General features: G+C 44.8%; 1 protein-coding gene across 1 annotated transcript; it reads right to left on the reverse strand.

Moving 5' to 3' along the window:
- Positions 1-2,077: 2,077 nt before the first annotated feature.
- LOC120684992 (CASP-like protein 1U2) lies at positions 2,078-2,501 on the reverse strand. Its single transcript, XM_039966844.1, has 2 exons — positions 2,323-2,501; positions 2,078-2,252 (listed from the first exon to the last, which is right to left on the reverse strand). Exons 1-2 carry the CDS (start codon positions 2,499-2,501, stop codon positions 2,078-2,080), a joined length of 354 nt encoding a protein of 117 aa, XP_039822778.1.
- Positions 2,502-17,476: the final 14,975 nt, after the last annotated feature.

A 17,476-nucleotide genomic window follows, 5' to 3' on the forward strand; every position in this document is an offset into this window, starting at 1 on the left:
GCAACTCCTGATCCACCGAGCCTCTGCCTTAGCTTTGCTCGAGGACGAGCAAAAGTTCAAGCTTGGGGGGGGGGGGTGTTGACGGCCATTATTTCCCATTTTGACCGTCAACTTCTTGGGAATAACATGAGCTTTACACCATGTTCCATACATATTTTACTAATTTCTAATAAGTGCAACAAGTTTTGGATGAGTTATGGTTGTAGGAACTAATGTACCAAAAATGAACCAAAACCGGGGAAAACCCAGGCCGACCGGCCTTACCTAGGCCGGCCGGCCTGGCACCTCTACACACTGTGCCATGATTTCGGTCCAGGGCAACGTGACATGAGTACAATGTCCCTGAGAAGGGATTGGAAGTTGATTTGATCAAAACAAAAGGCATGGACATGAATCAAAGGACACACAATTCAGCATCAACTTCACCATATGTCGGTGATCCACCTCCCTGGATTAATATCATGCATTGATGTGCAACGTCTGCAAAATAGAGGGCTGACTGGCACCAGAGGCAGGCCGCCCGGCCTACCTCAGGCCGGCCGGCCTATAACTGCACGTGTTGGTCCTAAGCAACCGAACACCGACATCAGGAGCCAATCGGAAGAGTCCACGAGAAGGTGGTGCCCGAGAGGTGGCAACCCCAGGCTGGCCGGCTTAGGGTAGGCCGGTCGGCCCCACCTGGCAGCCTCTCAAGTCCCTACTGCGCGTGGAGTTTAAGCCAAGAAATACCCTGCGTGCAACTACAGCTACCGGCCAAGAACCGACTTCTAACTAGTATAAATAGGCCCCCCCAATCCTCACTTGTGGACACCCACAAAAGGAGCTCTCTTCTCTCATTCTTAGTTTCTAGAGTAGGTTAGGTAGTCTGGGAGTTAGAGTCGAGTCGAGCTTGTCTCGGGATTCCGGAGTCGTCAACAGAAGTCGGGTATAAGCTCTTGTATCTTTTCCTTTGACATTTATCAATATAAGTTGTCTTCTTTATCTTTTAGAGTCAACTTTACGTTCCGCACTTATTCACCTTTCCAAGTTATCTTGCTTGTGTGCGAAAGTTCATTCCTCTAGCATAGGCTTTGTACCTATCTTGTTTATCAGGATCTTACCTTACAGGTTTTCTCGCCCGGACTAGGGAGGCTAAAGTTAGTTCCCTATGTTGAGGGAGATTTCTCTTGAACGCGTCAAGAGAAATCCTAACACCGAGTACGGACGTGGTGTCTAAGTTTAGTATTAGCTAGAAAGTGTGTTCCACCCCACAGAACTGTTGTGGTAGGCGGCAGGTGGTGATAGCCCTGTATGTCCCTCGTAGTCCATCACGTTCGGGTGTTTTCATAGCAGTAGTTGCAGGTTGCCGTTGGACTCCCCTCTCATCCCTTTCTGAAGTCCTTCCACTTCCAGCCGCCGAAGTAAGCTCTAGGTTCCCGATAACTAGTTAGAAGCAAGGTTTAGTCTAGAGAGGCTAGCTCGATAGATTACAAGTGTTTTAGGAGTCTTTCTCGCTCATTGTCCTCCTAGCTGCTCACCTCTCTAATAATTAGAGTCTCCTGTGTCAGACGATCATCGTTGGCCATTATTTTATCCAATCATATCAGGCTTACCCCCACTAAGTTAGTCGGTTGATATCTTTAGTAAAGTTTGTCATTCGATTCTTCGATACTCTTTATCCATAGTACTTCCCTGAGGAAAATTACGATACCCTGGAATACTCCAAGGTGAAATGCTACAGCGGTGATTTAGTGCGCTTGCGGAATCCATATCCTATTGAGCATAAGAAACGCCAACGAGTTGACGAAGAGTTGACGAAGTCAGCCGCACTCAGACATGGCATTGGCGACGGCCCTGTACTCCGCCTTGGCACTGGAGCACAAAATGGTAGGCTGATGCTTGGAGGACCAGGATACAAGTGCATCACCAAGGTAGCTACAATAGCCCCAACGTAGAGTGCCGTGTGTCCGGGCAGCCTGCCAAGTCCCCGTCGGAGTCGGCGATGATGTCCAGGGACTTTGAGGCTGGGAGATGCAGGCCGTGATCAGTGGTGCCCTAGATGTAGCGAAGAACATGCTTGATGAGCGCCAGATGGCCCTCACACCGCACCCGACGATGAGTAGAGGAGCACCTGCACGGCGACGTCGAGGACGACCAGGATGACCCCGGGAAGCACGGGCGCCTCCTCCTCGTTGTCGCCCTTGATGACAAGCTGCAGGTAGATCGCCGCCATCTCCAGGATCGCCGCGGTGATGTTGCACGCAACCAAGTAGCTGTAAATGCACCCACGCATAAGTTAGGACGACGGGATGAGATCCAGGCATGGTGCTTGTGCATATGTACATGAAGGGTGAGTAGTTCTTGAAGGTGACGGTGGTGGCGACAGTGCTGTCGGCGCCGTAGATGGTGCAGTCGCTCGCGGTGGCCATGACGACCGCCGAGGCGAGCGCCAGCCCGAACGTGCACAGGCGGAGCAGGAGGGTCACCGCCTTGGAGCCATTGGGCGGCGCCGCGGCCGCCATCATGATATGGTAGTCGGATCCGTACATGATGACGTCACTTTGCAAATCCACAATCATCAACACCATTTAGGATTGATATATATTATATAGTCATATATATATACATGGAAACTGTATATATAGTAGAATGTGATCCTATCATCCTATAATATAAGGAAACTGTAAACATAAAGGGATTGATATCGTCTTCATATATACGACAGATTCTTTTGGATGATGAATCATCGGTTTTTATTTACTAACTTCCTGCACCCTAAACATAAAGGTAGTTGTTTCGCGAGACAAGCGCCTCATAGGCTAAAATTTAGGACTACGAGACCACTTTTGCATTATTGTACGAGTTCTTCGCAGCATGCAACTGACAATATTTTTTTGTCTATGCACAAATTATGGAATTATATCTTACTATTAGACAGCTTATAATGCAAACGATTGTATGTATTGCCTGTTACATCATCTCAAGATGCCATGACAATACATGAGACCGTCTATTAGACGAAAGTGACGGATCTGAGAAGATTTGGTTAGAGGCTTGGGATTTAGCTTCCAGATTTTTGGTTTTACGGTTTCGCAGGCCCTGTCACTAACCATTTATAAACTTAGCTGGTACACGTGTGCCTGGTAACCACTACTACTGAAAACTTAATGAAGGCGGGCAAAAAAGGCTTAACTAAGGCGGGCAAACCAACCATTTTGGACAAAACGTCATAGTTAATAGTGGCTTTACCATGGCGGGCATCCAACCGCCTCGGTTAATCATTTAATCGAGCCAGTCATTTTAACGTAAACCACCTCCGTTATTAAATATTAACATAATCGGTCGCCATAAGCTGTCTGTCTCCTTTAATATGGTTTAACCGAGGTGGTCATTTATTATGTGTCCACCTCAGTTAAGGTTTTGCAAACTAAAAAAAGCTTATTTTATTTCAAATTTAAATTTGAAAACACATACAAATAAAAGAACATGCGTACGAAAGGTAAACACATATATTACATCCACATATGTGTCTCCCTTATTGTTCCATGATCCATGGATATCACACACAAAGTTCATATTACATTCATGCATGTTCACATAGTTCACAAAATCACATCACAAGTTCACAAGCACCTACTCGAAGATGTCCAGCAACTTGTAGTCGTTCATGTTGAGATCGCTTCTCCAGTTGCGTAGCTTCACGAACTTCTCCTCCATTGCTAGCTCGCTCTCGACATAGAAGAATTTCCCCCCAACAGAACAACATTCATCCGTGATAAACTTATTACAAATGTTGGCTACTGTCCACCCCCTTTCCTTTCGCCACCATCCTTGAGATTTTTTCAGCTGTCGCAAGCTGTGGCTATAACGTCCACAAGACCTGAGGTACTCACAAGTATAGTATCCAAACAAGAACGAACCTGTAGATTGCTTGGAGCACTGTGTGCATGATATATATAACACTTAGCCATTAGGACACATAAATAGCATGCACGATGTAATAGCACATATGATTCTTCATGCGTCACAAGAATTGTCGCCTCATGCACAATTTTGCACCATACTTCTGCTTCTTCTTCTCGGACCTCCGATCATAGCATTCGGGATCTTCCGCGTATTTCCTGTAAGTGTTGTATGCCAACCACTTGTGTCAACAACAAATTTGATATGTGCTTCGAGTGCCTAAAAGAATGTGTCGTGACTTACTATTTCAGACATGTTTTGAAATCCTTGTACCCGTCTTTGTTTGTATCTTGCAAAGATTCGAAAATGACAGCCTTTCCATCCTGAGGATAAATTAGAAATATAATCCAGTGGCCCATGATGCCCAAGATACACAATGGAAACAATATCGATCTCAAATCTTAAAACATGGAAAGTGCTGAACCCAATAGCTATTGCAAGTATCATTTTAACTTACCCAAATTGGTGGGCGGCAAGGATACACCCATTTCCGATCTTCTTCATGGCTTGTAAGATATATGTACATGAGCTCTGTACTTGAGCTCACCTTGCATTTTAGTCTAGATGAGGACTCACTGCATGCTGTCAAAATTCACCAACCTAGGGTCCGTGTTTGGTACATCGTACCCAATGATAGCCCTTTGGGTAATATGCATAGGAGATACGTGGATAATATCTTTGTTTAGTCCCTTGCATACATATGATTGCATTCTGCAAGCACAAGTTGTCACCATGGCATTGTTAGTTTGATCGTAATGAATGTACCTTCAGCGACGCATAGGTGTAATCACTTACATGGCAAAAAGAGGACCACCCATGGCGAGACTTCAGCATCATCAACTAGAGGTTAAAACGCAACACCTTCCAATGCTTTGGACAGTCCTTATATAGCGGATCAATTGCTGCCTATTTCATCTCTTTGAAATTCTCCAGCCACTTCGGATTCCCAAATAGAACGTCATCTTAGATCTAGAGCTACATCTAGAAGAAAAGCACCCAAATCATGTAATAGAGAGAAGATGAGAGTTGAAGAGTAAAAATCAACCTCTTGCGGTGCCCCCCTTCCCCAAATCTATGGGAACCCCTCCCCCCCCTAAAATGGCCACTTCTCGTGTTTTGAGCTTAGCACAAAAAATGGATGAGGAGCCGTGGGGAAGAAGGCTGCTGGCTGGTGGTTATATAGTGGGAACAAAACCGAGGCGGGCAACATAGCGCAACCAGCTCAGTTAATCGTGTTGTAACCGAGGTGGTTGTATTACACTGCACCGCCTCGGTTAAGTTTTAACCTAGGCGGCCAACATAACGTAACCAACTCGGTTAATAACCGATGAAATGAGGCGGTTGCACAGCCGGAGGGCCACCAGCCTGCCTGCCTCTGACAGGATTCTTAAAGGTCGCGGTTAAGTAGTTTTTGTAGTACTGAACTATTAAGTCATGTCATCAATTATATGTATATGGTAGAATGTGATTATGTAATATATATATACAAGGAAACTGTAAATATGAAGGGATTCGTATGTGTTATATATATGACAGATTCTTTTCGATGAATCATCCATTTTATTTATTGATTTCCAGCAGTATATTTCAATAAATAAAAATATTAATATGCAATGTATTCATAGCGAGAAAGATTTTTTGTTAGTATAAGACATACGTCCTATACAAAATGCTACAGTTTTGGTGGCAGGTGATATGTCAGTTATTAGTAAGATGTCTATTGTTAAATTTATCAGTCTTCTCAACAAACCTCATTACACGCTAGGGGTGTCACCACACATTCATATAGGATGAGACTAAAATGCAACAAGGTGTATTCTCAGTACAAAATGCACCCACCCTAGAGCTGCAACCAAGAGACACACCGGTTGCAACTAGGATAATAGACTAATTTCAAATGGACGGAAATAATTGCAACTGGACGTGAACTAGTTGCAACAGGGATAGACCCGATTGCAACTAGACAAGCCCTGGTTGCAACTGAGTGCGAACCAGTTACACCTCAGAGTCTCAGACCAACCTAGTTGCAATTGAACGCAAACTTGTTGCAACTCAGAGTCTCAGACCAACCCGGTTGTAACTGAACGCGAACCAGTTGCAACTCATACTGACCCGGTTGCAACTGAATGCGAACCAGTTGCAACTGGACACGATCCAGTTGCAACTAGAACCCACTATGGTTTCTATGCATTCTCTATACAAAATGCACCCAGCTGCATATATACACTTCTAGGTGATTGAGCGTGTATATGTACTTTGTTCTATGAAAGAGAGGGGTGTTGACACTACTAAAAAATCTAACATTGCAAACAGCATGTTAAATCTAACATTGCAAACAGCATGTTACCGCCAATTTAAACAAAACTGGCAATGATGGTCTATCACCAGCGTTTGCAAAGGGGGTAGCCATGGTGACTATTGGAACCAGCGTTGATCGTGAGGAAGGGTGGCGCTCATAACGAACCAGCCCGTCGAACCTATCATGGCCAATTCGTATTACAATCAAGCGGTGACGATATCACCACTCTTTTTTCTCACTCCATCTGAAGCACCTCCTTCTAGCCGCTCTTCCCCTCCCGAACCACTCCTACCCCGTCGTCCCCTCCTTTTGTGGCTTCCCTTGTTCATCTGCTCCTCCTTTGGTTTGCCTCCTCCTCCTCCTTAACCGTGGATTGTGAACCCCACCGACCGCGTGGCACTACTGCAAGTCAAGGTGTGGATTGCAAATTGCAACCCTACACCCCCGCCGTGGTTCGCTACAGCACAAGCAGCCTCGCGTCATGGTGCTAGCACTCGGCATGAGGGGAGCACAGCGGAGGCGGCATTGTATTGTTTTTCGAAGGAAGAATCACCATTGGTTCTAGACTCGGTGGTGATGGTCCACCCCATATCACCATTGATCGTAATCCAACTGGATCCTAAACCCGTGGTGATGGGGCTGTCTACAGTAGTGTAACTTATTAAAGGCACCTAAAAAATATTTCTCCCAAGTGACAAACAGCTATGATTAGTTGCAAATTGAACCATCCAATACACATCCTTCACTGTTCTATACATATCTACCCCCTATCATCTACTAGCTAGATCCTTTGCTGAACAGTATTAGGCAAGTCCCCGTTGGGGTTTCATGGCACTGTAACCTAGACTGCCACGTCAGCTCGTCTGTAGGATGAAACCACCATGAAACTGACACTCTCAGTGCACAGTTTCATTGCACAGTTGCATAGACAACATGCAGTATTTAATATGGGCATTGTGTTGTGATCAAATGTACCATGAGAGCTCTATATCATTTTTTGCAACTGTTTTCTTAACTATGTATTAGTCTAGTAGAACATGGTAAATAAACATTGTTTTTACAAAAAATGTTTCAATTAACTTCAATATCCACATGATCTTAAATGGGCACATATATGAAAAAGATTACATATAGAAATCTCAGTTTGTAGATATATTTCGTCGGCGCCCATGCTTGTTCAAAATGTGCTCCACCAAGTCCACCAAGCCCGTGCTTGTAGATATATAATCCTTCATCATCTTTTTGTAGCACCGTTTCAAATGGAATATAGTCTTCAGGGGAGAATTCTGGTTCTTCCACATTCACTGTACAAGTAGCCTCATTTAGATCAAGATTCTCTTCAATGTCCTCTTCATTTTTTATCTTCAACTATCATATTGTGAAGGATGATACAAGCTAGTACCACTTTCTCAAGTTGATCACGATCATATAGGGGAGCTGGCTTTTTCAAGACGCTCCATTGACGCAATACACCAAATGCACGTTTGATATCCTTTCTCTTCCCTTCTTGTTCCTGTGCATATAACTTGTCCTTGTCGTAGATAGGCATGGATATTAACTTCACAAAAACAGCCCATTCCGGGTATATCCCATCCGCAAGATAGCAACCCGTGTTATATTGGTTCCCATTGACCATGTATTGTATGATTGGAGCTTGCCCCTTTAGTTCTTTGATAAATAGATGAGACTAGTGCAAGACATTTATATCATTGTTAGAACCTGCAACTCTGAAGAATGCATGCCAAATCCAGAGATCATGTGATGCCACAGTCGCAAGAATTATCGTCTAGACTTTCTGATCACCCCGAGTGAACTGTCCCTTCCATGCAGTTGGGCATCTCTCCCATTGCCAATGCATACAATCAATACTGCTAAAACATACTAGACAAACCTCATCTCCCAATCTTGAGTATTCGCTCAGCATCTTCCTTAGTTGGGCGTCTCAAATATCATTCACCAAATACAGCTATAACACCCTCCGCAAAATACTTCATCACCTCCATTGAAGTTGTCTCACCAATCTTTAGAGACATCAGCCGCACCACCATTAGCTAATTGGCAAATAGCCACAGTACACTTTTTGTAGTGGTGTGAGTCCTTGCTGGCCGAGCGCATCCACCCTTGTAGTGAAGTAGTCGAACCACTTGCCTAATCCCTCGACAATGCGTAGGATTAATGGCCTTCGCATACTAAATCTTCAATGAAAAATATCGAGCGGATCGAGATGACTATTTGAGAAATAATAATTCACAAGACCCTGATGATACTCCTCCCGTGGCCTTTTGATATAGTTCCTTGCACGCAATCGATGATCAAACGCCTCTTCACCAAGAGCTTCTATGCTTGCCTTAAAGAATAGCATTGTTTCACCGATTATGTCATCTAGGAGTTCATCCTCTGCGATGAACTCATCCAACAAATTAATAGTATTGCTTGCTGGATTTTGGTCCGACATTTTTATGGATACGAGAACCTGTTTGACACTACTACACAAAACTTTACTGAGGCGGGCATAATCGATTAATTGAGGCGGTTTTAGCAACCGCCTTAGACTAAAGGTCACAATAAATGGGACCTTTTCTGAGGTGGTTGTACACCCGCCTCAGTTAATAAAATAAAAAAATGAAAAAAATGAAAAACCCGTGATGAGCCCGCAGAGCCCATCCTAGGCCCGCCAAGCCCATCAGAGCGGTGCAGCCGCACCGGCCGCGCGGCCGCCCCGCCCACATGCCGCCGCCCTCCGCGACCCTCTACAGCACCCCAGTCATGGATCTGGTCGGCGCCGCATGGAGGGGGTGGGGCGGATCTGGCCAGTGCCGCATGGAGGGAGACATGCGCGCCTGGCCGTCACGCAGGGAGGGGGCGTCGCCCCGCAGCCCGCCGCGCATGGGAGAGAGAGAGAGAGGGAGGGGGGAGAGTGAGAAGAAAACCCTATGTGTGCATATATATACTTGAAGCCCTCTATCAGACCGAGTCGGGCTTGAGCGGGCTAGGCTTTTTAAGTGAGGCGGGCTTCTTACAAATAACCGCCTCTGAAAATAGTAGTATAAACAGAGGTGGTCACTTTAAGGTTGACCGCCTCTGTTAATCGATTTTGAGATACAGTTTCTTTAACCGCCGTAGTTAGTAAAACATGACCGCCTCTGTTAATGTTGGGCATTAACTAAGGTGGTTATTTTCTATTCCCGCTTCAGATGGGTTTTCAAAAGGCCTCTGTTAATGATTTTTTGTAGTAGTGTGATGGAAGAATACATCTTAAAAACACTATCTACATCACATAAAACTGTAGTAGTGTGATGGAAGAATACATCTTAGAAACACTATCTACATCACATAAAACTATCAGCTTGTCTTTGAAAAACAATTGGCTACATCAAATCAAACCATCAGCTTGTCTTTGAAAAAAGCTCTGCAACTCTACGAGACAGTGGCACTCACCTGCAAAGTTAGTAGCCCGTCTTCGATGAGAACCTCCTTTGCACAGTAGAAAGGAGATGCTGCAGAGATGGACTAGTACTGGATGTATATATTGGTGAAACGAGCAGCAGTTCACATTCCAATAACAAATAAAGGAGCAGCAGTTCACATTCACATAATAAAAAAAAGAGCAGCAGTTCACATTCACATAATAAAGAAAGGAACAGCAGTTCACATTCACATAATAAAGATGGTGCCCAAAGGAACTTCAGTCTGAAAGCAGCAGTTCATATTTACATAATGAAGAAAGGAGCAGTTCACATTCCTAATGGAGTACTTCCACACCAAGATAACTAAAAAAATAATACTTAAGTTTCCACTACATTGCAGCCTTCCAAAGTAACTGACTAAAAGCACAAACCTCCCAATTGATATCCTTGCACAGATGCTCCTATTAGTGGAAGACATATCTCCTGAGAAAAGCACAAGTAACTAGGAACTGATATTCAGATTATAAAATAAGCTAACTGAGAGCAGATTATTGTCACAGAACAACATGTCTAGGATAAAGCAAAATCACTAACCTCAAGGTTCATCATCTAAAAATCATTTTCTCCATCCTGAGCAATGTCTTCTCGTGGCTAATCTTCCCTTCAGCCGACATCTAACTTGTGTCCCGAGCCAGCAAAGAAGTATAAGCTTCGAGTAACTTTGCTTCCTTCCGCTCCTTTGCAGTCTGCAAATTCATCCTAGAGATCTAAAGTTGTGCCTCTGTTATTTTTTCACGCGCCTTCTTACGCTCTTCCGTAACTTCAAAAATTTTATTTATATTTTCTCCAAGGATTTCAATACCATCCATAACCTGTTCTGCCTTCCTCTTCCCTCTGCGTTCTGCATTGGCTGCTTCCCTCCCAATAGGACGTTTTTTATCTATGTTATCAACATCTATACCTTGGCTGTTTTTTTTCCTTTTCTCTTTCTCTGATTGAGCAACAAATGTGCACCATTTCAGTTCATCTTTTAGAATCTTCCACCAATGGACCAATGTGAATGGTTTTTCATACTATTTCTCATATCTCTTTTGTGCTTCATCCATCAATTGGTCGTCAGAGTATCAATCTTACTCATTTTACAGACTGAAACCCAATAGCCATTGAATTCATTTATCATTTTGCTTAGGTGTGTTCAATGGATCTTCAGGCTGTTGGTATCCGTATAATGATCTCGTTGGCTGTTCTGGTTAAACTCCTTAGTGTTTTGTCCCCACAATGAATCACTTTTCTTGTCATTTCCATGAACATGGTCCTTAGAAGGATTCAGCCAAGCACTTGTCTGCACAATTGAAGTTTATGAAAAGATCGTCAGTACTAGATAGGTTATCATATGAATATGAGTTATGTTGTGTGATTACCAGTCTCACTTCCTCGTCATGTGACCAATAACTTTTCTTTACTGACCTACTTGCCTCAACACCATTATCTACATCAAGGTCAATGTTGACCCTTTCATTGGCATATGGTGCAGGTGCTGGCGATGGTTACTAGAAGTTGTTTGTAGCTCCAACAAAATGGGAATTTTCACCAAACGGTTGCAAAGGTGGAAAATATTGTTGCTGTAGCATATTCAAATAACTACCCCTACAATGCCATTGAAAAAATTAATACTTGCACTCCTTCAGATCAAGCAAGAAAAAATTAATAGACTCACTGGTTTGTCTCTAACCTACAAGTACCAAGCAAAAAAAAATGAATACACTCACTGGTTTTTCTCTAATCTACATGTACCAAGCAAGAAAAAATGAATACACTCACTGGTTTGTCTCTAATCTACAACTAGCAAGCGAGAAAAAGTGAATAGACTACATTGATCATTAGCTATGTGAGAATCAAATCGAAATCGGGGAGGCAGATTCTGATCAAGGCATACCACTCAGCATGGCATCAAAGTAAACGAATTGCTAATTACTCATAGCTTAATTTCTTTCTAATTACTGATAAGGTCATCAATTGTTTAATACATCTACAATGGTTATATCTCAAAGAATCGAAGCAAAACTACATCTCACAAGAAACAAAGAGCATCCTGGTGTTAGAAAAGAGTCCAAGTAGTTGTATCAAATCCAAAGCATTTTACGATTTAGCAAATCCAAAAAATTGTAAAATGCTTTGAGAGGAAAATTATCAAAAATCCCTGCGAGGTTATAACATATGCTTGTTCTTTTCTAACATACTGGTCAGGTTTATACAACGAGGTGACACAAGAAAGAATCCTTGATGGTGTTCAAAAGCTACTGGCGTTGTGTACACAAGGTGCTGGCAAGTCAACAGGGCTCTTCACCAACATCATTGAGGGTGCTACCATTCCCCACGGAGGACGAGCAAGACGTAGGAGGCGACGTCTGAGAAGATGGCTCCGGGAGGCTTGAGGATCGTGTTCGTCTGGCTCTCTTTGTTACCCTGCGTTGGGTCTTAGACTGTTAATGTTCTTTTGCTGGGGCCTGTGTCCTAGGAATCCTGGGTCAAACTGTCTTCGAGTACTAGGCTGAATCAGACTAGTTGCTCGTCCCCCCCCCCCGAACCTGTTTCTTTGATGCTTTGTACTTTTGCAATTTCTATTCTGCAATGGAAATGGGGTGGATCCTCATGTCGAAAAAAAATCTCACAAGAAACAAAGAGCATCCCGGTGGAGAGGCACAACATATTTACCATGGAGGTGCAGATGCCGGAGGAGCTGCATATCGGAGCCAACTTGGGGGAGGCGCCGGCGGAGAACCTGTAGCTGGCAGTGGAGCTGCAGCTGTCGGAGTTGCAGCAGATGCAGAAGGAGGTGGAGACGCCCAAGGAGCTACAGTCGCCGGAGGACAAGTGCCGCCGCCACTTCGGTTTGACAAGCTGCCGCTGCTGCGATTTGATGGGCCGTCACTGAGCTGGGGGACCCCTTTCCCCCGGCGGGACATGCTACGCCTGACAAGGAGCAGCGGCAAGGGCGGCGGCGGATCTGGCTAGAAGGGCCAGGGCGGCGGCAGCGGCGGCCTGGGATGAAGGGTAGGGGCGGTGACAGATCGGGAGGGAAGAGGACGGGCGGTGGTTCTGTGTTTGGAAGGGCAGGGGCGATGGTGGATCTTGGAGGAAGGGAAGAGGAGATGTTGATCTGGCGTGTGAGAAAAGGTTTTGGCGCGCGAGGTCTAAGCGGGAGCGTGGGAAGACGCAGCTCACGGCCGGCCAGCGCATGGGATCCGCCATGAAATGCTTGAAGCTCTCAGTGCATGTTTCCTCCGCATTTCATCGACTTGGAAATGACGCCAGACTCGTTTCATGGGGATGCATGAAACGGTTCCCCCCTCTATCCTATTAATTCCCTTGCCATGTCAGCATTTCTACTGATGAGGTGTCCACCAATTTAATGCCATGAAATCCCCAAGAAACCTCAACGGAGACCGGTCTTAGTGCATTACAAGTTGGCATCATATCCTGTGCAAACCAATGGTCTTGTGGAAACTTTGGAAACCCCAATCAAGACCACTAGATCCTCATCCAAAGGCTATGGGCAAAGGTGGATTAGTTTAGCACTTAACCGCCCACCATTAGCCAAAGTAATCTCAATTTTGTGGATAACCCCCCGCATCTAATCCTCCTACACCGCCCACACCCCTCTCCTGCCCTGCATCGAATCGTTCCCAATTCCAGCGGCCTGCTTCCTCACGTCGCTCTCCTTCCGCAAGTCGCCGCCGTAGAGTGCAGCGCCAGGGCTAGGTCGCCCCAGCAGCGCTACACTGCCCCAGAACCGCTGCCCGTCAGGCCGACCGTCTTCCACGGCGAGGTGCAGCCCACGGCCCGTTGTCCTGCCGTCAGGCCGGCGAGGTGCAGCCGCCATGGAGTCCGCCCGAGCCCCGCCAGAGCCTGCCCTGGAATCCGGCGGTCGTGCCCAGTCCGGCATTGCTGCCCACAACTCGGTTCCTGCCCTCGATTCCGGCATTTGTGGCCTCGAATCGGTGACTGCCCTAGAGGTACGTTCATGCCCTGGAGGCCGCGCCACCATGGAGTCCGGCGTGGGCGACATCCTTTCTTGCCGTGGTTAGTGTCTCAAGACTCTCATCTTGACTTTTCTAGAAATTAATGTGATCGTTGATCGTTGCTTATGTGCTTGCATGCAGTGGACGGTGAACCTATAGTCGCAGTTGATTCTGCCTCCATTGAGCCCACCACCATCACCATCATGAGCATTGATGCCGGAGTTGGAGCCCACCTTGAACATCCAAACACACCACAACATTTGAGCAGAGCTGTAAGTTGCTCTGCTGTTATCTGAATAGTAGTCTGAATAGTATGTACCTTAAGCATTACGTTGCCCCCTGATCATACAATTTTAATTATAGTTCTATTCAAGTAGGTGTGCATGGTTTATTGCTCATACAATTTTACACTTCTATAGGCCTCTTGTACAAGTGACACAGGCAACACAAATTCCAAAGAACATTTGAAGCCAATGGTTGGAATGATCTTTGATACACTCAAAGATGTGGAGAAATTCTACAAGTCGTATGCACATGAAGCCGATTTCTCTGCTCGTGTTGGTCAGCACAAGAAGGGAAATGAGGAAATATTAATCAAAAGGTATTATTATTCAAGGAAAGGGTTCATAAAGGAGAATATAACAAATGGTAGTGATGAATCTGAGAAAAAAAGAAAGACACATAATGTGATGGAAACCAGATGTGGATGTCAGGCACATATTGTTGTCAAGCTTGGCAGTGACCAAAAGTATCGAATAGTTTCAATGGTTGAGGAGCACAGCCATGGTTTCGTGTCGCCAGATAAGAGGCACTTGCTAATCTCATTACACACCAGGCACAATTGCCATGGCCATTTCATTCTCATTACAATGTTTCTCATCTGAATTTGTGAATTGCCTGCTGAATTGCCATTGCCATCTGAACATTCAGAAGGAGCTCTGAACATTAAGAACCTCTAAACATTGTCTCTGAACATTCATTCCCGGCCATCTGAACATTCAGAAGGAGCTCGCCCTGAACATTCAGAAATGCAGCAAGCAATTGTAGCACCAATGACTACCTATGTATGTGTGTGCTCTATGTGTGAGCAATCTGTGCTACACTGCTACCTGTGAGGCCATCTTGGTTTTCAATTTCAACATGCCACTACAGTTTAAGTCCTTTGTACAGGGTACAGTGTGCGTTTGTGAGCTCATTACGTAAAGAGAGAACTAAAGAATTGAAAAGACCAGTGGCCATTTTCAAATGGAAATCCATCTAAGAAATCAAGTGGCAGCTCTTGTTATCTCAGACTTTCATTTTGCACTGAACATTTTGAGGACAAAATCTCATTACACAGCAGGCACAATTGTCATCACCATTACATTCTCAATACATTGTTTGTCATCAGAATTATCATTACAAGCTTTTGCTATGCCTACACAATTGCCATCGCCATTATCATTCTCAATACATTGTCGAATGTCCTGCTGAATTGCCTATGACATAAGGTGCTCTGAAAATCCAGAAGCTCTGAACATTCAGATGCTCTGAACATTCAGAGGCTCTGAACTTCCAGGGGCGGATCACGGTGGCGAGCCCCTGGAGTCGAGCTAGCCCTGGGCAGCCGCGCTGCTACTCGCACAGAGCGGTGAGGACGACACGTTGGTCTGTGCTGGCGCCCTCCCCGGCGGCGAACGGTGGCGGCGCGGCGAATCTTGCGGTGGGGCGCCCCTGTCGCGAATGGGCGGCGGCGCGAAGAAGGGACGAACAAGGGGCACCAGAGTGGGCCTGCGGCGAAGGGGCGGAGCTGCGGCGAAGTGCTGGCGGCGCGAAGAAGGGGCGGAGGCTCGGCTATGGGCAGAGGCGATTCGCTTGGTCTTTCCGTGTGGGCGGTGGGCAGGAGGATTCGATGCAGGGCAGGGGAGGGGTGTGGGCGGTGCAGGAGGATTAGATGCAGGGGGTTATCCACAAAATTGAGATTACTTTGGCTAATGGTGGGGGGGGTTAAGTGCTAAACTAATCCATCTTTGCCCATGGCCCTTGGATGAGGATCTAGTGGTTTTAATTGGGATTTCCAATGTTTCCACAAGACCATATTTAAATGTCCACAGGATATGGTGCCTTACAAGTTATAGCAAATCCAACCATATTTAAATGTCCTCTCCTATAGCACGAATCTCAACACACAAGAAGTTAATAAGTATAAGAAAGAACCTGCGTATCTTACTATTACTAATTGGAGGCTCCTTTGGAGCCTCCTTTGGAGCCTCCACATGAAGCCACCTAGGATCCTATGTGGATACTCTAAAAAAATAGAGAAATCCTATAAATTTTCACAAAAATTAAAAACATCCAGACATCAATCCAACAACTCTGATTATAATAATCATCGGATCTGTTATCTTCCCTAATAAATTACCCACATCTGTCATTATGAAAATAAACTAAAATAACCCCCTAAACATGTATCTAAATTACTCACCTCTGCCATTATAAAAAAATCTAAAGTAACCCACTAATTTTTGTGTAAATTACCCACACATGCCATTATAAAAATAATACAAATACACCCTAAATTTGCATATAAGTTTTCCAATTATTTCATTATTATTACAAGTTAAATTACTCCTAAATCTGAATCTAAATTATATAATTATAATAAAATATTAAAGTACACCAATGTAAAATTTTAAATTACTATTTGTATCATTATTAATATATTATTTATATTATTATTTATACAAAAATACTACCCACGATATATGTCACCATATATTCATTATGATGAAAGAGATAAGAATACCAATTCACAAACAAATAGTTCAACTAAATATATATATAATACATATGGAGGTGTGATGCAAAATAAAATCTATTGTAACTAGATAATAATAAATATATATTTTAGAGTATGTGTTAGAATATTTAATAGATGAAAAACAGCGTGAGACAGATAATTGTAACTATATCCTTATTTTTATATTAATTTTAATTGGTCCGTGCGGGAGCACGGGTTGAAACTAGTGTTGTATAGGACTAGTTGACTCTGGCATGCGGGACTCTTACATAGTTTTCAATAGTAGCTGGTTATAGCCCACTAGACATCAAGCCTGACTGTTACAGCCCACCGATGACCGACCTCCCATCGTGGACACCATTTTTGATTGGGTGTTTCATGGGAATATTTATTTATGTATGTCTTGCTCTACCACATCTCGCAAGTTGCCCCCCACCTAACATATTTTCGTATAACTAATTCAACAACCAGTGAACCATGACTCGAGATATGGTGTTGGCTTGGGGATCAGGTATGTATGTTTTAGCCATACATTATTACAATATATGGATCTCTATCACTGGAAGTTCTATAAAAGAAAACAATCCGATGGCATCAAGGAGTTCGCGGTCTGGCATCAACAACAGGCCTGAGAGCAACTCCAACAGCCTAGCTAAATTGATTTGGCTGGATAAAATTGAAGAAATAGCAGTGAAAACCTCATCCAACAGACTTTCCTTCCTCATCTTCTCGCTATTCTAGTCGGCATTTTTCTCCCTCTGCTAGCCTTTTTCCCAGAGCGCCCTCCCCTCGCCATCTTGCTCCGCCCGCGTCGCTCGCGCCCGCTCCTGCCTGCTCGCGCCGACACCGCCACTCCGCCCCTCCCTCGCGCGCAGAGCAGGGAGCCCCCACGACGCAGCTAGCGGCCAGTCTATTCGCCCCTACCTCACGCGCCGGGCAGGGAGAGCCGGCCAAGCCACCGGCGGCCAGCCCGTCCGTCCCTCGCTCGCACCGCAGAGCGGCCAAGCCGCCGTTGGCCGGCCCGTCC

This window comes from Panicum virgatum, chromosome 8N (assembly GCF_016808335.1).
Source record: "Panicum virgatum strain AP13 chromosome 8N, P.virgatum_v5, whole genome shotgun sequence".
Classification (NCBI taxonomy): Eukaryota; Viridiplantae; Streptophyta; class Magnoliopsida; order Poales; family Poaceae; genus Panicum; species Panicum virgatum.